This window comes from Atractosteus spatula, chromosome 8 (assembly GCF_055471065.1).
Source record: "Atractosteus spatula isolate fAtrSpa1 chromosome 8, fAtrSpa1.hap1, whole genome shotgun sequence".
Lineage (NCBI taxonomy): Eukaryota > Metazoa > Chordata > Actinopteri > Semionotiformes > Lepisosteidae > Atractosteus > Atractosteus spatula.
Genome location: NC_142713.1, coordinates 55,807,828 through 55,833,719, shown reverse-complemented (window position 1 = coordinate 55,833,719; position 25,892 = coordinate 55,807,828). Strand labels below are relative to the sequence as shown.

General features: G+C 39.6%; 1 protein-coding gene across 2 annotated transcripts; it reads right to left on the bottom strand.

The window, feature by feature from the left end:
• Positions 1 to 3,497: 3,497 nt before the first annotated feature.
• LOC148829866 (solute carrier organic anion transporter family member 1C1-like) lies at positions 3,498 to 23,359 on the bottom strand. Of its 2 annotated transcripts, none has more exons than XM_088923010.1 (15): positions 23,183 to 23,359; positions 22,355 to 22,518; positions 20,269 to 20,410; positions 20,030 to 20,162; positions 19,048 to 19,166; positions 17,735 to 17,881; positions 17,551 to 17,649; positions 15,067 to 15,294; positions 13,992 to 14,156; positions 12,879 to 13,074; positions 12,015 to 12,180; positions 11,182 to 11,366; positions 10,835 to 10,899; positions 8,967 to 9,084; positions 3,498 to 6,517 (listed from the first exon to the last, which is right to left on the bottom strand). In XM_088923010.1, the coding sequence occupies exons 2-15, from the start codon at positions 22,463 to 22,465 to the stop codon at positions 6,367 to 6,369; spliced, it is 2,025 nt and encodes a 674-aa protein (XP_088779136.1). In that variant the 5' UTR covers positions 22,466 to 22,518; positions 23,183 to 23,359; the 3' UTR covers positions 3,498 to 6,366. The 2 variants fall into 2 exon arrangements, with proteins under 2 accessions (XP_088779136.1, XP_088779135.1); XM_088923009.1 differs by having other exon boundaries at positions 23,153 to 23,231.
• Between the last annotated feature and the right edge of the window lie 2,533 nt (positions 23,360 to 25,892).

The window sequence follows — 25,892 nt, the reverse complement described above, 5'->3', positions numbered from 1 at the left end:
AGATGACCAGATGTACTGTAACTCCAGAAACTCAAATGTAATAAATGGTATATTTTAACTAAAATTTGGGATTTAAGTACAAAGAAGTGAGAATACAGGTGATTTGAGAGAAGCTTGTGATTTTAACACATTTTTGTGTTCAACAGTTGTCAGTTTTCAAAACCTTACTTAAAACCTTTCACAATTAGGTGCACTTTATTTTCAGATTGTTTTTTCTGTTGTGGGATTTAGAGAAAAAAAGCAATTTATACACTGCAGTGTTGGAAAACCTGTTATCTTTATCACACACAAAAAAAATATTTTTATTAAAAACCATCACTGTGAGAAGAACAAGACAGCAACAGAGCCCAGGCCTGTGTCTTTACATGTTGAGTCATTCAGGATCCCAGATACATACAATTTTAATACTGCATTTTAAATACAGTATCTAGATAAAATAAATTCAGATTTAATGTGTTACCTTGGGAAGGGTCAGTAAACTTTCTATAGGCACTATATGTGACCGTCGTGGTTCCACACAGGCTCGTGCCCTTGCCGCTCCACCCCGCCAGTTCGTCCTGCAACACCTGGGGCGTGATCCCGGGTCTCTGGCGTAACGGAACAGGGAACCAGCCGCATGAGCTAAAGGAGACCTCCCCCAGCCCAGGCGGCTGAGGTCCCTGGTACACGCAGGGAGAGCGATGACGTCACCGTGCCCAGACTAGCTCCGCTACATATACATACCGTACAGTGCCTTGAAAAGTATTTTCCTCCTTCCAATGATGTCCCATTTTTCGGAATTATAAACAATTACAAAAAAAGTCATCATACTGACTGGCCATTAAATTCATTTACATCTTTAGTAAATCAATGTAAAGCAAATCAGTGTAAGGGGGTTAATACTTTTTCAAGGTACTGTACGTTTGATAAATAGCTGCAACACTTTTTTTGGCGGTGGTATCCAAGATCTCCAAAACCGATATAAGAGGTGTTAATAGCAGCTTGTCTAACACTGATTAAATAAATATAGGCGCAAGTGGAAGTGGGAATGATTTTCTAACCCAGAGCAGGCTTGGATAAACAACTAAAACATAAAAAAATGACATTGCCATAGAACATACCTATGACACCGCGAGAGATGAATGGGTCCCCAAATTGTGTTTTACTGTGATTCTGTGTGTGTAAGTCTATGCATATCTGTGAGTGACAGTGTGTTTGAGGAGGCTCCAACTTAAAATCTGAAATCTACTTTTCCATAACATCCTGTTATTAATTTTGGTATTCCACAGCTTTATTGAAATAATGTTCATTACAATGGACTGTTGAGATTTAACATTACCATCACAAGTGTCTAAGAGGAGGATGGCATTAATTAAATAAAAAGGTAAAAAAAACTAAATGGGTTGCTTCTATTGTACATAGCTTATGCATGTGTTGAGTGGGCTTGTTTACTAATGACAGCACTTAACCATTTTCCTTCATAAATTATTTTATTCAGATGTCAAAGGAACTATTTACAATAGTAAATCATGTGGCTTATCAATAATTGCTCTTTTCTGTTTAGCTCTGAGTAAATGTTTTTTTTTTCCACTTTTATCAAAAAACATGCTTTCTAAAGTGCATTCAGCTTACCAGGCACATTTTGAAATGGTTTTATTTAAAAAAATGACAGCACTGTGGAAATGCCTATTTTGAGAATTTGTCATTTCCAGCTCAAAACAATTTATAATATAAACATCTAAAGTAAATTTAAATTATAATATATAATATGATTTGGGACATTTTAATGTCCTTTACATGACATTCCTTAGAGTTACAAGAAAGAGAAGATCAAGAGTTTCTTTTTAGTAATATTACTGTACTACGCTCACACAAACATTTATTATATTTTAAAATCTATTAAACTTTGAATGAGGTGTTATGAAAAAAGTTTAAAAACAAAGATAAAAATTGAAAAGCTTTCACATTAGAACTGAAACTTAATTTAGTATTTTCACAATGATATTTTACTAAATTTGTAGTACTTTTTTTTAGATGTAGTACTTTTAGGAAATCATGAACACACCACAAAATTTAATTAAAATAAAAAACAAAATTGTTTGTTGTAAACAAATTAATTAAGTATATTTATATAGAGAGTATTTAATTCTAAAAAGATATCACATAAAATTGGCTAAGTATTGTATTCTTGTATTCCAAGCTTGTATTCTTACAATGTTATGGCTTTAAAAAAGTTGGTGGCAACTTTTGATCACAACAACACATCTGACAGTTTGATTTCTAAAAAATATAGAATGGTATTTTTATTTTTGGTTATCTTTAGACAACATGAAGCAAAACTAACCTTTAAGAAATTTAATAATATATAGAAAGAAACAAAAAAAGGAAACTGATTCAGATTAAGTCCTTATTGGTTTCAAGAACCCTGATTTGCCCTCATCTTGGACTTTCTACCTTAGTAAGCAGTAGTAACACAATATAGTCTGAGATTAGTGCTAATCAGTGTCCGTGAAACTATTGAACTCTCTATATTTTTAAAAAGGAAAAGATCAAATGGAGTGTGCTGAAATAAGAGCGTCTTACACTGGTCAAGAAAATTAAATGCAATCTGTACGTTGGATACATCAGATGTACTCAATTTGGTCAAACATGTTGGGTCAGAGACCTGTTGCTGTGTTTATTAATATATCACAGGAGGGAGTTAAACTTGCCCACAAACAGAAGCGTTATCAAAACACCATTTGTTTGACACAGTTTCATATTAAAACCTCCTTTCTGTGACATTAAAGAAGTGTTCTAGTAACATAAAAGCTTTTGTTTTACCCTCTAAATTAATTATCTCAGCAATGTACATTTGTTATTAATAAACAATAAGGAATGGTCTGTATGTGTATTCTGTTGTGTAGGAGGTCTAGCCTAATAAGAAATCCACCGAAATCCTCCCCCTCATATATTTTCACTGTTTACAGTATGTGCTATCACTGATAATATAAAGCATAATTAAACGGACATAATGGGAAATGCACCTGTTACACCTAAATGACATCTACAGCTACTCTCTTAAGCTTTGTTACATGGACAAAGAAAGCATTGCCAGTAATTTTAATTAATAGAACCTGTGAATGAGACCTATTCATTAATCGCTTTTTCTATGAGGATTTAGATAGCTCATTTTTCCTTGGGAGTGTCAATTAACCTTTGAGTTGTAATAAACACAGACATTTAAAATGTATAATAGATTTGGATAGCATAATAATATTTTGTCTGGGAAATACCCGGTTCCTATCTAAATATGGCAACACTGGTGCTGAATAAGCTCTTTAGGCATGTAGTGTTTCATAGCCGTTCAGGGACGCCAAATATGTAATCATAGTGGCTCTCTGAAGGCACCAGTTCTGTAGGGTTTGGGCATTTACTGAGACAATTATTAATTGTAGCAGTAAATCACAAAATTGATTCTTTTGATGGCTTTAGAATCCAACCATGCGACATAACTCAAACAACGCACACACACAGGTACTAATACACGAGGATACATTTATTAATACATAGAATATGCATGTAAACCTAACAGATCTTATCGAGAGGGTTATCAGAATACAAAAGGTATATATTCAATCAGTTACGAAGTGTTACACATCAAGAGGACATACGTTCAGTATATCATTCATTAAGACCGTTTCGTAAATGAACTTGGTTACAACTTCTACATTAGATACTCAAAACAAGTACATAACTCTTAGGAATTAAATTGATATCAACTGGTTGGGATAACAATTGAATTCTCGAGCTGTAATGCATTGAAGTTGAATACTCATCCAATTTCTGGGGATTCAGATCTCCTGCAGGCACAAACAATCAGCTGCAGGCTTGTTGCTGTCCAATCCGCGCTCTCTGGCTCCGTGCCAGGCTGTGCTGTGCGGCTTGCGACGGTGCGCTGCTGATGCTCACTGACCGGCTAGTTAGTGTTGGCTTTAACTAGCAAAGTTTGCGCACAGGAGAAAAGATGACTGTGGGTCCCAGCAAGTCAGGAAGAGGACTGGTTCGTTCCTGATGAAGAGCTAGTTCTGAATAGTGATTCAGCTGTCCACAGTTCTGACCTGTTCATGAGGCCTGCTGCTGGTTACTCTCTGGCAACCTCCACTCTAGACTCTTAGAACAAAGGAAAGTTCTGGCACTCGGACACACTGGCCGTTCCGTGGTTGTCCGGGCTGAGTCTCAGGATGGTCAGGAGGCGCGCTGCGAGAATGTCCTGCCCTTGGGAGCCTTCTGCTCCTGGGCCGTCCTGCCCTGGAATTCTCCTTTGAATTCCCTTTAGAACAGTCCACAGAATCCTCTCCAGAATCTTACTGAATCTCCCGAATCTGAATCTTGTTGAATCTCTGAATCTCCAGGCCTGTGTTGCCTGTTTTTACCTGGAGGAACTTCAGCTCGTTGATTGGCTGAAAGTTCCATGGGCATCAGAGTCCCACGTGGGTTACTCAGCCCTACCAGTCCCTGATTGGTTGATCAAGGTGAGATATGAGTCACTTAGTCCTGACACTTAGGAATGCAGTCCAGATGTCCATCCGGCACTCCCTAGACTGATAGGCGCCAGTGGATGACCATTGATCATGATAGCCAGACTTAGCTAAATGCATCCCCCTTTGGGAGCTGTCCTAGGAAACCTTAAATCACCCTGCACTAATGGTCTCTCTGTGGCTGCACCACAGAGATGAACAGAGAAATGGGGCCTCATTTGGGAAGCTCAGAAACACTTAATTCTGCCTTATTATTAAGCCTCGCCGCTACAGGCATTAGTAACTTTAAACGCATACAGTACAATATCTTAACATCAGGACACATTTTACCAGTCAATACACTAATCAGGATATCTTTGTGAAGTGGGAGGAAAGTGGATTATCTGGGGAAGACCCAACTGAACATGCACACTCCACACAGAAGGTACCCAAGGCTGGGCTACGATTTCCTATATGCCACTGTCCCACCCAGTGACAGTAATAATAATTACTGTCTGGCTCACTGCATTTTGGGCACAGGCTGGGGTACAATGCCAGGCTGGGGTGATACTGTTCGCTCAAAGTCCACGACCAGAGACTTCAAGGCGTGTCTGTCTCCGGGCCGAACGAGGTGTGTCCTCGTTAGGGGGTCTTCTCCTTCAGGGCGGAGACCAGACCGAGGGAGTTGTCCGCTGTCACTCTTTAGTGACAGTGAACGCTGTGGTTTGTAACCAAGCTGTTTCCAGGCTCTGCCATCGCTTGGCTCACTGTGTTTCACCCTGAACAAATGAGCTCTTTATATACCAACATGCCAAAAAAATTATTTTTATTAAAAACCATCACCGTGAGAAGAACAAGACAGCAACAGAGCCCAGGCCTGTGTCTTTACATGTTGAGTCATTCAGGATCCCAGATACATACAATTTTAATACTGCATTTTAAATACAGTATCTAGCCTTTTTATGTCAGTTCTTCACAGCATTACAATGATTCCATTCATTAGAAACCTCCAGGGGACCCAGTGGTATGAAACAATGCTTCTACAGAACAAAGGCTTCACACCAATTTTTAGACTCTGATTATGGTCATTGATTCATTGAATTCCTTCTACAGAAGAATCTGGACTCTTCTAAGTTTTAAAACATGTGCCAATAACATTAGCAACCTACCTCCTCATGTCCTTCTGCCTTTTAAAGCACATTCAGTAAATCCAATAAAAAATCAGATGAGGATGTCCAGTTCAAAATGGAGGTTTGTTTTTTGCAAACACTTTTTACAAGTGTTTTTACACTAATTGCATCATAAAAGTGTAATTGTTTTGTGTAGGGGGAAGTATTGAGTACATGAATGAGATTAGCATTAATTCACCTATAGTCTTAACAAACTGACAGAAGTTCGCTACACTGACTCGCCAAAAGTACCTACAGTGGGTGAGAAAGCTCATACCATAATATGCACAATTCATTATTAAATGGAACTTAGCACGTCAGGAAAACCGGTAGTTTGTTCTTCTACTGCTACCTAGTGGTAGACTTTTTATTTAATGCTGTGTTTACCACACATTAAACAAAACTCTCTGAGGTACTTGCAATAAAGAATATGTTTTACCTGTGGAGTCTACAGCCTGGCACACACAAAACACTCATGTAAATACATTATTTAGAGTAGTAAATTATTGAAATTGCCTTGTATTATGAACTGAGTAAGCACTACTGAGGTATTCCATTTAATGGTTTAGCAAATTACCAGCCATTTATTTGATGATATGAGTCTTTGCAATGGTGGGTGACAAAGATCAGTGACAAACATTTCAGTGTTGTAGTGTCTTTCGGGTACCTGACAGTTTTTTTTACTCTGGGTCAATCCTATTATTTTCTTCCTTGTCCATTTAGTCATTAGAACTCTGCTTCAACTTTAACTCCACCTCTTCTGCGAGTCTTTTGTCCTTTCTGCCCTGTTTCTTCATCTGAAGGATGGTGATCCAGAACAGAATGTATCCCAATCCACGGAGACTCATAACTAGGCCCAGGAAGAGAAACCTGCCAAAAAGTGCAAGATAAGTAGTTAATTTGCTAACAGTTTATGTTAACTGTTGAGCATAAAGAAGTAATGAAAAACAGTAAAGTAACAAATGAGATATTTAAAGTCCAAATTGAATGTATTTTGAATAAAACAGGGAATGACATTTAAAGTAATATCTCTTTGGATTGTAAACTTGCCTCTAAATCAACCAGACACCTTTAGCTCGAGAAGGTTGTCACCTCTTCTCTAGATAAGAGAATTTGGGTTATATCTTAATTTTATCGCTCTTATTTTGTAATAATAATAATAATAATTAATAATTGCTTAGACTAATATAGCGTTTTCCTGGAGACTCCACTCAAAGTGCTTTACAGGTAACTCTCTCTCATCCTCTCGTTAATCCTGCATCAGCAGGGTCCGCTTGTCGGCACGCCCGTCTCCATTTGGTGGTTTGAACCAAATCTTTGAGCTGACGTTGCCATTAAATGTGACCGAGAATACTCCAACCGGCGCGTCGCTCCGCCTGCTGTCAGAGGGGAAGGGGGGGGAGGAGAACAAAGTAATGTAGCCAATTCATAGAGGGGGGTTATTAGGAGGCATGGGAAATTTGGCCAGGACGCCAGGGTTACACCCCTACTCTTTTCGAGAAACACCCTGGGATTTTTAATGACCACAGAGAGTCAGGACCTTGGTTTTACGTCTCATCCGAAAGACGGCGCTTGTTTACAGTATAGTGTCCCCATCACTATACTGGGGCATTAGGACCCACATGGACCACAGGGTGAGCGCCCCCTGCTGGCCTCACTAACACCTCTTCCAGCAGCAACCTTTCCCAGGAGGTCTCCCATCCAGGTACTGACCAGGCTCACACCTGCTGAGCTTCAGTGGGCTGCCAATTGTAAGTTGCAGGGTGACATGGCTGCTGGCAAGGTGCTTTACAGGTAACTACCAAACCAATAGTGCACCAGTATGCTCACCACACATCAGCTATCAGGGGAGAGTGATGGAGTTCATACATGGGGATTATTAGGAGGCCATGATTGGTAAAGGCCAAATTTGGCCAGGACGTTGAGGTAACGCCCCTACTCTTTTCAAGAAGTGCCCTGGAATTTTTAATGACCACAGAGAGTCATAAACACAGTTTTATATCTCATCCAAAGGACAGCACCTTTTTACAGATATGTCCCAGTCACTATAATGGGGCATTAGGACCTACACAGATCACAAGGTGAGCACCTCCTATTGGCCAAACTAACACCTCTTCCAGCAGTGGACTTAGTTTTTCCCAGGAGGTCTCCCATCCAGCTACTGGCCAGGCTCACACTTGCTGAGCTTCAGTGGGTTGCTAGTTGTGAGTTGCAGGTGATATAGCTACTGGCAATGATTCATAGAGCAACTTCTGGAGCTCTTTCCCTCTTTTAATTTGTACATCCTCATAATTTGTACAGACTCTTTGCAAGTGGTCTGTACTAAGGATCACCTTTTCAGACTACTTGATCAGGGGAACAATTTGGTTGACAAAAAGAAATCTAACCAGCAATGTGATTCTGTTTAGTTTGGATGATAATTTGTTTCAGTTTGGAATTAATGTGTAATGTTCCTCATCTGCCCCAATGTGTCTGGTTAATCGGTGGCCAGATGGCAACTTTAATAATCTCATGATCAAACTGCAATTTTGGTGAAAATGTATTATAATAGTACCAACACACTCTCTTAACTTTTACTCTTCAGACCTGCTGATAGTGTTCTGTCGTGGTTACAGTTTTTCAAAAGCCTGAGACCTGAAGTTTTCTCATGTGTTTTCTGTATGTTATTGTTTGTTTTATAGAGACCAAAATGGTCAATATAAATGATAATATATGTAAAAAAGATACAGTATGTCACACACAGTAGGTCAAAAACCTATAAAAATATTTATAAATGCAGACAAATTAACAGGTACACGTTCGTAACTAAAATTACCAATAAAGTGTGTAACACGCTGATTGTGTCCAGCATTCTAACACTTCTTTTATCTGATGTACAAAAATTGTCGTTACTGCTACTTCTTTGAATGTGTTTAGAGAACTGCTGACGTTGATAGAAGGAGTAGACATACGTGATACTGAAACTGACTCTCACCTAGGCAAGAACCGTTTAGTATCATTACATTGTTATGCATTACTTTTGAAAAAGCGGAACATCAGAACACATCTGTCATTGGCACAGATACAGTTGCTGGAAAAAAAATATTTGACTTTTATTTCAAAATGATTTATATTACTGCCCTTACACTACAAAGGTTTTTTTTATAAAGATATGAAGAGCTGTTTACAGTACTATTTTAGCCAGTCCTAGAACACAGCAAAGCGGTGCTTTGTTCAAAGGATATTGGATGGATTGTAGGCTCTTAAAACAATTTCAGTGAGTCCTTTTACTAACTGCAGCACTGTGTGCAGCTCGTTGTGCGAGAGGAAGCCAGCATACCTGAAGGTTTCGATATCGTACATCCTACACGCTCCTCTCCCGCCACACTTCCTGATTCCCCATTTGACACATGCGGAGTCAATGAGGGCTCCGAAGTAAATCGGAGCAGGGATTCCACCTGCCAGAATGGATGGGAAACAGAGGAAGAGGAGCGAGAAAGCTGAAAACTCTTTTATATATACATTAAATTAGGAGCTGCCAGTTAATTCTGTTTATACCCTTCTGACTTGGAATAGCCCGTAGCCACCTCACAGAATGGGGAGAGTGGACTCCTCTGATATCCCCACTTCTTCTTTAACACATCACAGACCCCGTACTGGGGCTTCAGTGTGGATTGGGAGACACTACCCCCACTGTCAATACTATATGCCTGCAAACGTCTGGGAGGCTACAGGGGGCGCTGTGTTCCCGAGAGCAGAGATGAGCCCTGACTGATGAATCCCATCCTGCCTTCAGCAGCGCTAATCTAATTGTGTTTTTTTGCACACTTCGGCTATCAGGTGCCAACTGCAGACAGCACACAATGAGAATGTACTGTACAGGCAGACTTCTTCGACCCACCCACTTTTTCTGTCACTCACTGTTTAATGTGTCAGAGGTAGTACAGCCCAAATGGAAAAATCCTTTACAAGTAGGCCATTTCCTGAAGGACCCTAACAATGCAGGACCCACGAGGAGCTTGTCTATTTGTGGGTAAACACAGAGCTTTCTTTCACATCTGGGTATGGAGGTTCTTTTACCACTGTGGTTGGGTGTCTTCCAGTTCCGCATTTTTAAAATGTTTATCTTTAATCAACTAAAGACATTATTCATTCATATCTACACTGCTCTCTGATTATATATATACAGTATACAGTCCTCTGGCTAGTGACATTTACACATGACATGTATCTATTAGGACAACATGGTGGGTCAGTGTTGGGGCCCTGGGTTCAAGAGGCTAGTCTCTTTACCAGCCATCAGACTTAAGAAAAATATACCCCACATGCTCTGCTGTATGAGGCAGGTCCTATTCCCAGTTTGCCAGCCGGCCTTATCAAAGACAAAGCAGATGCATCTACCACCCCCTTCCACACACGAAGGCACTTTCTAAATAGTCTACAGAAGAACTTTGTTAAACTGAAAGCCATCTTTAAAAGGTCTTCTGGAATCATTATGAGGGAACAAAGCTTCTTATGACCCTTGCCCAAAATAAGCATCCTCTAATAAACCTTGCTTTATTGTATGTACCATCACATTATGCTGTATACATATATGTACAAATGAAAGCTGAAATCACACAAATGAACGCTTTTGTTCTGATACATATATAAATAACTGTCAAAATGGTCAGTAACTACAGGCTACACTGACAGGCTAAAGTTACTGAACCTTTTTAGTCTTGAACATGACTATGACTATGAGGGGACCTGATGTCCATTATCCTCAAAAGTACTGACAAAAGTCAGCCCGACAATTTTCTCAAGAATGAGCAGTGAAACACGAACTAAAGAGAGCAAATTGGAGACTGCAATGAAGAGCACCAAAAAACAAGAAAAAGAGACACTGCTTTATGTAACAGGTGGAGGGAGAAGAAGTTGCCCAGCCATGTTAAAGCCCATACCATGACTCAAGAAACAGCTGACTGAGATGCTTGGATCAATTAAATAGTAACTACCAAACTGGCTAGATGGGTTGAATGGTCTTCTCCAATTTTAAACATTATGGTCTTCTATTCTTTTGCAGATTTTGCCATTTTCAAATGTTTGAAATTCTTATTTTCAAAGTGAGCAAAAAAAATAAGATAACATAACCACTTTCTTTGATTTCAGGTTTCTTTCATCGAAATTGCACCTGAGCATTACGCAATAACTGAATATTTTGCTTACCAAGTACTCTGAGAGCCAACATGTAAATTCCCACAGAGAGTGCCTTTAGCTCTGGTTCCACACACCTGTCCATAAATGACACAATACCCATTAACAATGAAAAACCTTACTAAATAAAAAGAGACAATTTTCAGAAATACTTTATAAAAACTCAGGGCCAGTCCTAAAATAAATTGAATGTATGTGCTGTATATAAATATTTTATTGTATGCACTTCATAAATTTCCCTTCGGGATCAGTAAAGTCTTATCTATCTATCTTCATAGGCTTTGTCATTTTAAATCTATCTGTAGGCTAAAAACACAAAATCTATGTATTTATTTATGTCTCTAGGAGTTTTACCATACCTGAGGACTATAATGAAAAGAGGAGTGCTTCCCAGGCAGTAGATGAAGAAACTCAGTGACTGCAGAGCAAGGAAGATGATGAACATCACAGTGCACTTATCTTCTCTTGGACATTGTCCTAGAACTGCAGAGAAATTCCCTGTTACGGCTCCAGGACCTTCAATGCAGCTGCATCCATGGAACGTCTAGGATTGAATAACATCAGGTGGTCAGGATCAATGGTCATACCATGGCTGTGAGCTAAGATGTAAAGAAACCACTGGTAATTCCAAACTGAGGGTGAAACTCAAAAAGGGCAAAGAGATGAGCACAGACAGAAGAATATGCAGGAGAGAGAGTCTCCTTCCTGTGGAATCCCTATAGCCCCACAGCAGTTACAGATCATTTCTGCCTTTACACTACAAAGGTATGACAAGATTAATGAAATTAGTGCCTAGAGTGCAACACGGAACATGTGTGATAAATATCTAATGGTAAATGTTATAGAAACTTTTAAACATCACTTGTTATTTCAAACATGGATGGATGTTTGCATCAATTCAACAAACACCCATCAATCAACAATTCTGTTGCTGTTACCCTAGCATTAGTTTTTTACAGGACAGGGTTGTTAACCTCCAACATGGAGGACCTGGCGCCCGACGTGGGACACAAACCCACTGCCCTGAGATTATGAGTCTCATTCTCTGCCAACAGAGCTCGCCGGGGCCCATTTCAAACATAAATTCAGTATTAAATATATTGAAAGTTCTTGTCAATGCCAAAACAAAGCACAGTGTCAACAAGATAAGGTTACTCAAGGGGGGATGTAGAGTAGCGCTGAGGAAGCTCACTGTGTTTTTTCCAGTTCCACTGGTGGAGTTACAGCCAGCCAAACATGGAGAGACGTAGGTTAATCCATTTTCTCCGCACACTGGGTCCCACTGGTTTTGCGAACAAGCACAGGCAGAATTACACAGAGACAGAAGACTGCCATCTTTGCTCTTGATTCGCTCTGACCTGGAAAACAAGACAGAAGCTCACCCTAAATTGCAGAAAAAGTATTTTTCATCTCATCCAGAATCTATATACTGTATATAGCAGGGCAATATTTAACTATAAAAACTGGTTCAAAATGTGAAATCATGTCAAAGCATTGTTAAATGATGTTTTTGTGTGCTGTTCTGAAACTGAATAACAAGTGTTATATTACACAGTCTACAATCATCCATCATAACCCTTGAGAAAGAGAAATGTTTTTTCTTCAGAAGTACCCTCTCAGGGGATCTGCTCGGCTTATCTGTCACTAAACTCATCACAGAATTCATCCATCCATTTTCCAAGTGGCCCTTCCATTACAGGGTCGTGGGAGAGCTGGAGCCTATCCCAGCAATGAGTGCAAGGCAGGATACACCCTGGACGAGACACCTGTCCATCAGAGGGCACACACGGACACCGACACATACACAAGAGCCAATCTTCCCACACACCAAATAACCTACCAGTATGTCTTTGGACTGTGGGAGGAAACTAGAGCAATTGGAGGAAACCCCCACAAACATGGGGAAAACAAATGAATTCCATGCAAATGGGATTATAGGTCCAGAATTGAACCCAGGGCCCCAGTGCTGCAAGGCAGCAATGCTAGCCACTGTGCCACCCCACGTCAGAAAATGTAAGTAGCTAAAATTAAGTTTTCTGAAACCTATTGTCCTCACCCTTCGTAAGAAACAGTCAGCCCGGCAATGTTCGAGTTCTCACAGGTAAGAGCAAAGTAAGGCAGAGTGCACAGGTAGCCGCAAATGGATGTCCAGAAAGCCACTTTTGCAGCTCCTTCCATGTCTAATTTAAATCGTTTCATGATGATTCCACTGATGAAAATCCCAAGAGACACAGACGGCATACTAGTAACCCCTCCAAAAAACAAGAATCAAGAATTTTACAAATGCATTTCGGACGGCTTGGTTGACAGAACATGGCAATCTTATTGCTAAATTCTCTCAGGGCTTGAAAATACGGCATGCTAAATTAGTACATCATTTATTATTTTGTTCACTGATAAATGCTGCTTTAACTTGGCAGACCTGATGGAAGGATATATAGTGGTCACTGTTTTGCTGACTGTTGCAAGCCAGCAGGCCGGGGGTGGAACTGTGACAATGTAGTGAGGAATCTCCTTTAACACTACTAAGAATTATTCATAATTCCTTACACTTGAATAGCACTTTTCTGGACACTTTACGGGTAATGGGGACTCCCCTCCACCACTGCCAATGTGTAGCCCCCACCTGGATGATACAAAGGCCACCAAAATGTGCCAGAACACTCCCCACACATCAACTATCAGTGGAGAGGAGAACAGAGTGATGAAGCCAATTCCTAGATGGGCGGGCCATAATTGGCCAGGACACTGGAGTTGACAACCCTACCTTTTTTGGGAAACTACCTGGGATTTTTAATGACCAAGGAGGGTCAGAATGTCAGTTTTACATCTCATCCAAAGGATGATGCCATTTTTTACAGTATAGTGTCCCCAACACTACACTTGGGCATTAGGACCCACACCGACCTCAGACACTGACAGACACTGCTCCCTTCTGGTCCCACTAACACTTCTTCCAGCAGCAACCTTAGCTTTCCCAGGAATGTCTCTCATTAAAAAAGGTTACATTAAAAAAGTTGAATTTAATTTCCATTAAGTTAAATCCATTATTCCCGAGTGTTCCATTTCTTTCTTACCTCAGTATAATTTTTCAAATATAAGCTTTTTGTAGTCTTGCAGTTTGCAGTCTAGATCTTATGTTACACACAATTAAAATGATGAGCTTTACCTATGAGAAAGTTTGCAGTGGATGCGCTTTGTCCAAACTGCTGCTCAAGGTATTTTGGTGTGTATGTCAATATGATGACAAAACCATTGAACATAAGAATGCTGGAAATCACATAGAGGACATATATTTTGTTGGTAAGCAGACGTTTCAAAGATGGCAAAAAACCTGCAAAAATTTAAAAACAACATATGAAAATATGAAGGACATAAGGCTTTTTTCACAATATTTATACAATGTTTTTTTTTCTTCTAGAGAGTTTTTTGTTGCTTGTGCAATTTGTATTGAACAAAGTCATGGTAGGCAGAGAATATAAATTTGCTGAGGACCACAACCCAATACAATATAATAGTTTTTGTTAATTTGTAAATAAAAATCCTACAAGATAGTAGGGTAGAAAACCTTAATTTCATTCTTTGACAAAAGCATTTGGGCTTCTTCAGGTTTCTATTTTGTTCAACCTTCCATGACCTTCTGTACATTGTTGTGTCCTTGTTTTTTTTGTATTTTCAGTAAATGCTTTAATTTAGATTTAGAGATGCCAGTTAGCCTCAACACTACATCTTTAGACTGGGGAGAAACTGGAGCACCGGGACAAAAATAAAGTGAAGTGGGAGAATGCGCAGACCTCACACAGAATTTGCCCTAGCCAGAATCCTGTACTCAAGACCTGTAAGACCACAACACAAATGATCACCGTGCTGCCACTATTAAAATCAGTTCCTGATATTTCTCATGTATTTTTCAGCAGTTAGTTATGTGCTAATCAGAAAATTACACAATAACATTATTCTACGTATGTGTTGAATGGCCAATAGATTCAACGGCCAATAATTCGGAGCAAATAGATTTTATACGGAATTAAATCTTGAGTATCTGTTAAAGCAAAAAATATTTTCTTGTTATTCATTTTCTGTATTTGTAGACATACTGTATGTGTTGATTTTAAAGATAATCTTAAATCAAGGATCAAGTAGGCATCACCTTTCCTTGTATACATTTCTCCTCAGTCTTTTTTAACTGCCCAAATACTATTGTCTGTGACAGTTTTCACCAGTGCTCTCTAGGTACACATTACCTTTTGCTATTTCCTTTATCCTGGTTTTGATGTGTGTCTGAACAGCCTGCAGGTGGGACTGTTCTTCAGGGCTGTCATACTTCTCTCTGCTTACCCCCTCCTCCGGCAGAGATCTTGGCAGGAACCAGTAGGGCAGAGCAGTAAGCAGGGTGAGTCCACCGGCCACTATGAATCCCAGCCACCATGCCCCAACCCAGCGCATGTCCTTCAGAGTGATAGTCACAGTCTCTGGGGTGAGCACAAGTAGAAATTCACTAGCTTCTGCTCTATGCACTTTCAATGTGACTTAGGATGTGTTGTCACCTGTACACTGTATGTCGCAGGATGTGGGCCATTGATGCTGTAACATGCTGTGATAAATCGGGTTGTATTGATGGCCAGAATCGTGTCAATGTGACAGTAGAGCAGGGAACAATTAGTAACAATGGACACACCCAGGTCGTCCATGAAGCAATTAGACACTGACGCATGGAGGTACGAGGGGTTGCTGAGCCAGTTGAATCAGACCTTGGGCAGAGGGGAGGAGCAGGAAAGCAAACAAAGAAGGGATAAGTGCCCATGACATCCAGGACATGACATCCTGATGAGCCCCTCGACACAAGACAGGAGGCACAAGGAAAGCCACAGCCTGCGAGACCACAGAGGAGTTTGGCCCAGGAGCTGCAGACCAAGGGAGCCTTGGGCCATGGAACAGAGGTGCTGTGCAGAGACTTTCAATACTTGGAGGCAAGAAGCAAAGAAACCAGCCTGGTGAGTCGATACCGAACCAAAGGAAACATAGTGCAGCCTAAAGGAGGACTCCAAACGGAGACTGGGGGAATTGGACTGTGTGGCATCTCTCCCCTATGCAATGCTGTTCTACTCTGTACCACCAAGACTTTCTAACGCCCTCTTCTCATCACCTGAAAGGACATCTGACCCTGAGGAACTCATTATGACTCTTGGAAGTATTTTGTTGCTGTGGATGCTGTACTCTTTGTCTTGGGGTGATAGTAAATGCTGATATACTTAGAAAATAAAAAGGGCACTTATATGATACTAATGCTTGTCGCTGGTCTTTGTGTGCATTGGTGATTCTGGGAGATGAACAGAACCTGTGGTAATGTAGAGGGGCCCTAGAACCCCATTTGTACTTGTGACAGAGTGCTTGTTATTTTTTTCTTTCTGAATGTGAAATACTCCAATACTTCCCTCTACCCTTCTGGTATGTTTGAAAGAGTGTATGTGATACGAATGAAGTGTGAATGATACTTACCCTTTTTGTTGTTTCCCTAAAAGCACTGCAGTGTTTTCCCCATTGGAGTATTGTATTGTGTTGATCAAGATGGCCACCAGTCGCCTTTCCTGTTTGTAGTATCACACAAAAGATCTTAAAGGGAAAGGTTACTGGTGAGCCATCTATAAATAACAGATGTAAGGTTAGGTGTTTTGTTTAAGCGAATATATCATGGTTGCATGACTCTGTTAAAATTTATAAAGTTTTTTTTTGGATGGTTCAATACTTTATTTTGAGCAAACTGCCCATCTCTGTTAAGAAAATGTGAGCGAGTCCCTTTAAGAGGATGGTCCTTAGAAGAGGAGGGGCTATAAAAGGGACTGGAGAGCTCAGTCTGGAGAGGGTGCCTTGGAGGGAAGGTGTGGAGAGTACTCCTGTGAGGGTTTTTTTTGTTATCCCTATTGTTTTGGCAATAAATCCAGTTTTGTTTGCATTTGAAGACTGCTTGTAGGAATTTCTTTTCTTTTGAGCCAAGCCTGGTCACTTGGCCGGTGACAGTACTGCTAGGTGGCATAGTCATTATGAGGCAGGATATAATTCTTGTATGAGGGGTCACCTCACTGTGACGTGTACATTTACACATGCAACGCTACTTACAGTAGCTCCAAAGGAAAGCACTTCCTGCAGTTTCAGATTGCAATCCATGGGCTACGGTTAGAATTATCTATCAGCAAAAGTTAAGATATGCAAAAAAATATGAACCATGTTTTTCTTGCAAACCTGAAATTTGGGCATGAAGAAGAAATATGTCAGAGCAAAATGATTTGCACTTGCAGCATTCTGATTTAGAGATACTAATGATACTAATGCTCCCAAAATTATGCAAAAATGCAATAGAGAAACGTAAATACAAAATGAATGTTTCTTTTAGAACCGGGTATATATTAAATACTGTACTTTGCACTGATGCAGACATTGTACTTCTAATATTTATATAATGTTAATGTTTCATTTTTAATATGGCAGAATACCCTTCTCTCACAGAAAGGGATAGGTAGGAAATCAGCTTTGATCTACTGTTCAAGTCTGATTGTATGTCACTATTGTGTACTGTTACAGTCGACTAACATGTTTTGGCACAGATATGAATTTTTGTTTTTTAAAACAGACATTTCCTTATACAAATCGAGCTAAGTCTCCATTATGCGATGTGCTATTGTGATATGTGATTGTATGATTTTGCATTCTCTCATAGTTAAGTATCTTACCTAGGTTGACAAAGCCAAAGTCCACATACAGTCTGGCGCAGAACGATCCCAGAGTGAAACCAAAGATAGGACCAATCACAGCAATGGTATGGAGACAACCTAAGACCAACATGAATTCAAACCAGATCTCAGACAAGACTGAGAAGATTATGAATCAATATCAGCTCAATTGTGTTAGACTTACCAATGTAAAAAGCTGAGTTTTCTGGCCTGGCGAAATCATCAATGAATGAAATACCCAGCGGTCCTGTAGTAGCCTCTCCAACTCCTCTCAACATGTTCCCAAGCAGTACGAGCACCCACATTGAAGATCTCTGCTCTTTTTCACAAGCTGAACACAAACAAAATGCTTCAAAATATTGTACAAAAACCAGGCTAAGTATCAACATTAGAATACTCTTTATAGAGATAAAGCTTGATTTGTGAGGCTATTATTGTTCAGAAATGTGGTTATTGTAGTTCAAGTAGGGAGCTGCGTCAGCATGCGTAGGCTACAAAGGAACATGTAACGGGTTTACTCCCTGCCGAAAAGAAAAGAAACACAACGTTTCGGCTGTGGAGCCTTCTTCAGGTGTGCCTTCTTCAGCCTTCTTCTTCACCTGAAGAAATACCTGAAGAAGTCTCCACAGCCGAAACGTTGTTTCTCTTTTCTTTTCTTTTCAGCATATAATAAACCCGTTACATGTTCCTATGTGGTCATTTGTCAGGTTGTATATTTAAGCAACTTGTCAGGAGAGAAAAGCAGTAATGTTAGCATGACTGAAAGCTATCAAGGTGTTTCAGAAATTTAAGACTTTAAGAAATTGTTTAAGACATTGCCAAAGCACAAAAATAATATCACTCTGTAACTATACAATCTGTATGACAAATGTTTTGTCATAGGTTGAGATTATCATGGTGATTTCACTCTTCAAGATGCAGGAATGTTGATTTCTTGCAACCAGTCATTTGGAATAATAGGTTTACTTCTGGTTCAGGTTTTGAGTATTGGGCATGTGGAGGAATGCAAGCTCCAAGCATGCACACTACTATACTACCAGTACTAGTCACGATGCTGGACACAGGACAATATGCAGGTTATAATGCAGCATGGCGCAAATCTGTGTTTTGTTTGCTCATGTGACTCTCTTGGTTTCATCAGATCCCGAAAATGTTAAATACACATATTAGTGAAATCCTTCCTGAGTTTGGAAAAAAGGCCCAGTAAGCAAAGAAACAGTGTTTAAAATGATCCAGATCCCGTGGGGAACTGTAAAGGAACAAATAAAGGTTGTTGATTTCACACTGAAATATGAAACATAACAATTTGGATGCTGAGCCTTCTTCGTGCATGCACTAACCCTAACTCCACATCTGAAGAAGCCCCAACACCTAAAACATGTTTTCTTTTTTATTTTACTGTTCAGTGTGGAATTAACCTTGACTTGTTCCTGTGTATAGAGTCATGTTTAATTAAGTGCATTATTATCACTATTACTAATATTTTCAACATCTTACCAGTTACTGACTGTTGGAGGACATCCTGGGCTAACGAAGGACTGGAGTCTTTTGAACATGGAGTGAGCATCGTGATGTTAGGAACAGGTGAAGTGGATACGACAGACTCATAATGGTAGCTGTATAAAAAACACCTTCCAGTTCAGATTAATATTTCTTTACATTTCTATACCACCTCACATCCCAGAGTACTTTATACACTTTATTGGAACCCACTTCATTCACCCCAAGGTGCAGAATCCACATGGGTGAGCAGCTTTTCTGCACTGGCAGTCACACTATAAAGCAGAACAGGCAGAGAAATTAGGAATTGCTTTGCCAGTTGAATTTAGAGGTATCTTTTAGCAAGGCCAGAATCTGCAAGCCTAGAATGGAATTGAGCCAGGACAAAGTGGTTAACACTACTGCTCTTTCAAGCTGGGCAACTTGATCTTTAACGATTCAGGACCTCATTATAATATCTAAAGAACAGAGCCTCATGCAGCAAAAGTGTACACGGTCACCATACTGAGGCAACGGTTTGGAAATCCTACACCAACAGGAAGACCGCCACCTGCCAGCTGCCAACATTGCATATAGCAACACGCAGATTTTCCTTTTTTTAATAACCATCCTACACAACTACAGTAAGACTCTTGCTCAATTTATGATCTGATTCCTGATTTCATGTTGGACTATTACTCCTGTCAGGTTCATGGCATAATTCTCACTGCATCAAGATTGGGAAATCAGAAATTCCTGAACTGGGTGGAAATGATAAACTCTGCACAGCATGTGCAATTTTGTGTAGAAGCTCCCAGAAATTTTTAACACAGCTTCTTGGAAATCCACTCCTGATGAGTTCAGTTGTTTTTCTGTTTTATTCCAGAGCACAACCGTCTTCAAACAGGGCTAGTATTCCTTCTAGGATTTTCCTACATCTATCTTGCATGCTAACAAGACATGTGAAGACTAAAAGGTCATTTTCAATGTGCAAACGTACCGTCCCATGAGAAAGTGTGGCAGTGCCATGAGCAGTGTCCCCATGGACATGAGCAGGCATCCTGCTCCAATTAGCTTTGGTCTGTGAAACTTTGCTCCAAAGTAGCTTACAACAGATATCACCAGCAGGTTCCCTTAAACATAAAGATCGGTAAGAACATAGTCAAAACCAGCATGCTGATTTGAAAACAAAAGATACAGTACATGAAGCACAGCACTGTGCTTTTTAATTGTACCTACCCATTTCAAAACTCCCGTCAATAATGCCAACGATGGAGCTTGGAATCTCAAATCTTCTTTCTATCTGAGTGATGGTACTTTTGGTGTAGCTTGCAGATAAGGATTTGCAAAAGTAGGATAAAGCTAGAGCTGCCAAAAACATCTGAGAAGAAAACAGATATGTGTGACTTTGCTTTTTCATTTCGGGTGCTAGGGATGCACAGGACACTTGCAGAGCTCAGGAACACTGCGTGCGTGCAAAAGACAGGCAGCAGAAAGACACGTTTGCAAGTCCTGTTAAAGTGTTAGGGTTTGTTACAAGTCCCACAGAGTTCATCTGTGTCATGCTTTCAAATTGAACAGTGCAAGCCAGGGAATGGATTGAAGAGAAAATCCCAGGCACGGGGACTGAAAATTGACTTTGCATGCTGAATATTATTACTGCTAGCTCTTTAATCAGTTAGTTCAATTATTCTGGCTATAAAACACTGGATTATTAAGCCAAGCTGTCAAGTTGTCTTACAGGTACTTTTCCAAACACTGCTAAATACATTGGAAAATTCTTAAGCTTGCAATTACAACAGGACTGCTGCTGTTACTGTTTTGAAAAAGTGCCAAACAAAACCATTGCTGCCTTTGAGAAGTGCAGACTAACTGAATGACATAATGTGTTTTTTTCTTATATTTATTCTGAAAGCTGTGCCGTTTGTACCGATTAAAGGTTGATAGTATTTGTATTTGAAGCAGAGGTCAAGGCTGCTGTGAACACACCATTGCCTTTCACCTGGAACAGATGGAACACAGTATGCAATGAAAGCATTCAGTCATTCTGGATGGAATGAATGGTGCAATGCAGTGTACATAAGAATGGTTACAAATGAGAGAAGGCCATGCAGCATGTCTAGCCTTTTGGTACTTAATAGTCACCTGATCCCAGGATCTCAAACAGCTGTCACGTGAAATGACCAAGGGTACTGGCTTCAACAATATGGCTGGGTAGCTTATTCCATACTCTCACAATACTTTGGGTAAAGAATTTCCAACTGTAAACTTGTAAATACACTTCCACTCAATGCACTTGTACTTGGTACAATAATCAAGAACTACAGCTACAAGAATTCTGTGTGAATAGGTTTTCATGTTCCACTATGTGTAAACAGCTAATGTATGCATCAAAAAATGGCGAGTTGCCTACTGAATCAAAGAAAATATAATGTTGTGTTTGAAAGAGGTAGGTCATTAATTCAACTACATTTGCATGAGTTCAGGTGGGTGGCTGCATCAGCATGCGTAGGCTGCAAAGGAACAAGCAACAGGTTTATTCCATGCTGAAAAGAAAAGAAAGAAAATACAAAGTTTCGGCCGTGGAGCCTTCTTCAGGTGTGTGTCTTTAGGTTCTTCTTCACACACCTGAAGAAGGCTCCACAGCTGAAATGTTGTGTTTTCTTCCTTCTCTTTTCAGCATGGAATAAACCTATTGTACATTTGCATTAGATGATTTATGGAAGAATGTCAGTACATCAGCAGCAGCAACATACAGTAACTCTGTGTTACCCTCCTCCCTCACAAACATAGGGCTATACTGCCTTTACTCCTCAGTATCTGAGACCCACAAGTAGCTCGCAACAGTCTGGGAGCTGAATGATATCCTTCTCACAGACAGCAACATTGCTTAAGTTTCCAGCCACCTGATTACAACTAATTTATAAATATATTTCCCCCCCCCCCAACTCTTCTTTCTAAAATCACCTGTAGACCAAAAGCATTTTGGCAAACTTAAACTAAACCTGGACCAAACAATACATTTAAAAATATGAAAACCATTAACTATATACTCATATTTCAATTAAACTGTGACACAAATATCTACCATACTGTGCAGTCATTTATTAATTTTCCGAACTGTACTATTTATACTTCAATTCAGATAGACAAACATCACATGTTGAGAATACTTCAAAGAAATATAACAGTAAGAATCCATTGCCATGGGAATTCAATATGTACTGTATATAGAATCAATGTTTTTTGTTAAATGAGATTGTTTTTAACAGAAAAAACTTATCTGTGGATGACACCTAAAATGTACTTCTTACTCCTGGAGTACCTTCAGAGTAGGAGTGCAGCATTTTCTTGTCTTTGAGTCTCCAGATCCTTTCCCACAGTCTGTTACAAGCGATGGTGCTGAAAAGCCACAAGGAATGGCCTCTGCAGTCATGGTGCTCCAGTCAGTGGATTGCTGGATTGCTGTTTGTTGCAAGTCTCTTTTCACTGGAGTGTGGGGAGGGAGTGAGAAAGGTGGGGGGGGAATGAAGTCCCAGGAATTCATCAACTTTCAAAATCCGTCTTAGCTTGTAACATTTTCTGTCTGCTTCTACCATCTTCTTCCCACAGTGTAACTTAGGATGCCTGTACTTCTCAGTTTCCTGTTTGTTGGTATTTTTACTTTAATAAACACTTTTCTAAAGATTTCTGTAAAGAACATACTAAGCAATAAGCATTGTGTAATACATCTCTGTGTCTATTATCCTACCAGCTACGTAGCTTGACAGGGAGGTAGGTACAGTGAATATTTACATTTCAGCCAATAAATTGTTATATTGTTCCATTTCCAGCACAGCATAAGAATACACCATATTCAGATCATGTTAAATCACTAGCTCTATCTAAAATCACATATTAGCACAATAAAGACATTATAAATAGTACAATTGTACTATAACCTTTACTTTCCTCTGAGTAACGGTATTTCTGTATCTTTCCACATTATAGAAAGCCTGAAATTTTAAGTTGATTGTTTACTGTTTATGTTTTATTTTTGCATTGGCTTTCATACCTAAAGCTAAGCAAATTAATATAATTAAAATGTCAGTTATAATTAAAATTTAGGATTTGCATTCCATACCTTGTCTTGTTAATCCAAAAGAAACTTTACCTTTTGTGAGTGCCAGTCAGGAGAATGATCACTTGTTGGCTGAGTCTCAAGTTTACAATTTTAAGCCCTTTCCCTGCCTAAACTACAATAATAATTAACCATTAGCAGTTGATGTCATTGTCACGATTATAGTCCCTCCTCCTTAAGGGCGCTCCGGCCCTTTCACTTTGGACTTGATTTTCTGCACCTGTCCCCTGTTTCAGCCTGTTCCCAGTCCACCTTAAAAGCCAGGCGCTTTTGACGTCAATCCGGGCTCTGCATCTGATCTCCGTATCGTGCGAGTCCGGGACCTGGAAGCGCCTGGTCCCGTTAAGGTTTTATTCTCTGTTTCTGTTTCCGTTCCCCTTCCGCTGGTTCCGACCCGGTTCCAGTTTTTATCTTGTCTGTTCTTGGATGGACCCCCCGGCTTTGGACTTTGCTCGTGTTTGGATTCCCCCTTTGGATTTCTACTGGATTGTTTGCCCCAGACTCCCCCCCTGGACACCTGCGCACTTTGGACATGCCCCCCCCGTTTTCATCTCCGTATTCCTGCATGACTTTTTCCTAGTGTTTCCTCACTCCATCCTGGATTGTGTCGTCCGCATAGGGTCTGGAAAGAACTGTTCCGTTACAGTCATTCCCTTCTTTCCAAATGAGCATAATAATTCCATGTGGTAAAAATTCCCAGTAGAGTCCCAGTAAAAATACATATTGTACATACGAGAAGATTTTGGCCTTAAAATGCTTTGTTTCTTTTCCAAATACGATAGCTAAGAGTTAATACCCAAGAGTGCATCTTTTGTGATGACAGATGTAATTTACTTTTTCATAACAACAAGTCTGAATTTTGACAGTGTTACGGGGGTTACAGTGTCACATACACAGTATGTAAATTGGCTCAGTAAATAACATAGCTAAATAGCAAATAGACTTTGAATTTCTTAAATACAGTAGCATTTTGCCACGTGTTTGGTTAAAAAAAGCAATTAATTTTCAATGTACTTAAGTCCACTGTGTCATGTTCATTGTTTCATGTGTTTTAAAAATGGCCTAACTTTATTTTTCAAAACGTTTTTATTACAAGTAAAAAATAATTTGGTGAGCAGGTCTCACGGTTCAATTCCTTGTATAAATAATGAACCCTGTCTTAAATCATGACATGGCATTTGAAATAAATAATTATGGAATAAATGGTTTCATTGTAAAATTTGCTGATTAAACAAAGAATTTTCTTAACAATTCTACTATTTGTTCAATATACAGTATATGCTTTACAATTCCTGTGAAAATGACAATTTTTCTTTCCACATGTATGAGACTGTTAGCTTGCTCAGACTGTTTGTTTGACCTTGCATGTCATAAGTGGCCTATGAGACTAAGGCTTGGTGACAAAGTTCCAATGTGCAGTTTTTCTCCAGCAATGACAAGTCATTCCAAAGCAAATCTCCTGGACATTATGCTGTGCAAGTTAACTGCCATCCAAAGTACGTTGCTCGATGACAGGACATTCTGTAATGATTACATTTAACCTTGATCAGCCCTTGACATCCCTCCTATTTGATAGTGTGGAAAAGGTTGTTTATTTTTAAATACACATTGAACATACAGGAAGGAATTCAAAGGCACAGAATTTTATTGTGAATGAATATAGTATACTATTCATTTTCCAAAATGGATCACATGCTTGGATCAATTAACTACTAACTATGAAATGTGCTAAATCTGGTAAAGTGCCTTTTCTCATTTGTAAGCATTCTTATGTTCAATGTTACATATACAAAGTCAATTATTATAGAGATCTACTGTACATTATTCCAGAAAAATAGAGTATTTTTTCTTGGCTATAATAAAAGGGGCTTCATTTTGAAAAACATGAGCCACTATGTAAATAAAGAGATACAGAGCCTGCTGCTAATTAAACTGTTTGATGAAAGCATCACAGACAGCAACTCTGTACTGGCCTGAAGCTTTTAACAACCAGCAATCTCTGGGAGGGGAGGTAGTTGGATATGCCTGGACATGTCTGATTTGGAGAGGCTGCAGACTGATTTTCACCTCGGTTTTACTGCTGCAATTCAGGCAGGTTGAGGTATAAAACAATCCCAAAATACAGAAATTAGAAAATGCCTCTTTGAGATGCCATTTACTTCTGATCTATTTTTTTAAACTGTAGAGAATATAATAAGCTTTTATGGATGTAAGGAGTTCCAATATATTTGGACACTCAATTACTAAAATCAAAGTGGGATAAAAAAGAAAGCGATAGGTAAGAGACTTATCACTTTGCCTTTGACAAGACTGGAGATATAAATCAGAAAACAACACAAGTGATTGATCGTCTTTTGATCTCCTGATGTGGAGTTTGTAACCGGGGTATGGGAGGAAAGTTAGATCCTAATCTTAATCACTTCCTCTCTCCTATGCATGTATATACAGTATCACATCCAGGACTTGCCTTCTCAGCTCTCACACACCCCTCCCACCACTCCATATACCCTTGCAGCAGCTCCCTAGTTCATTCCTTGCAATAGTGAGGATGGGTTCAGGCAGCCTTATCCTCACAGCTAGGCTACCATTCTTTTAGCTAGGTGGGTTATACTAAATACCCTCCACACGTCATCCCCTCTATCATATTCATTAGGATCGAACCAAACTACTGAAATCGTATTTAGAACTTGACCAAACTACTGAAGCTTATTTAGGAGTGAAGCTGTTTCTGACTCAGTGACTG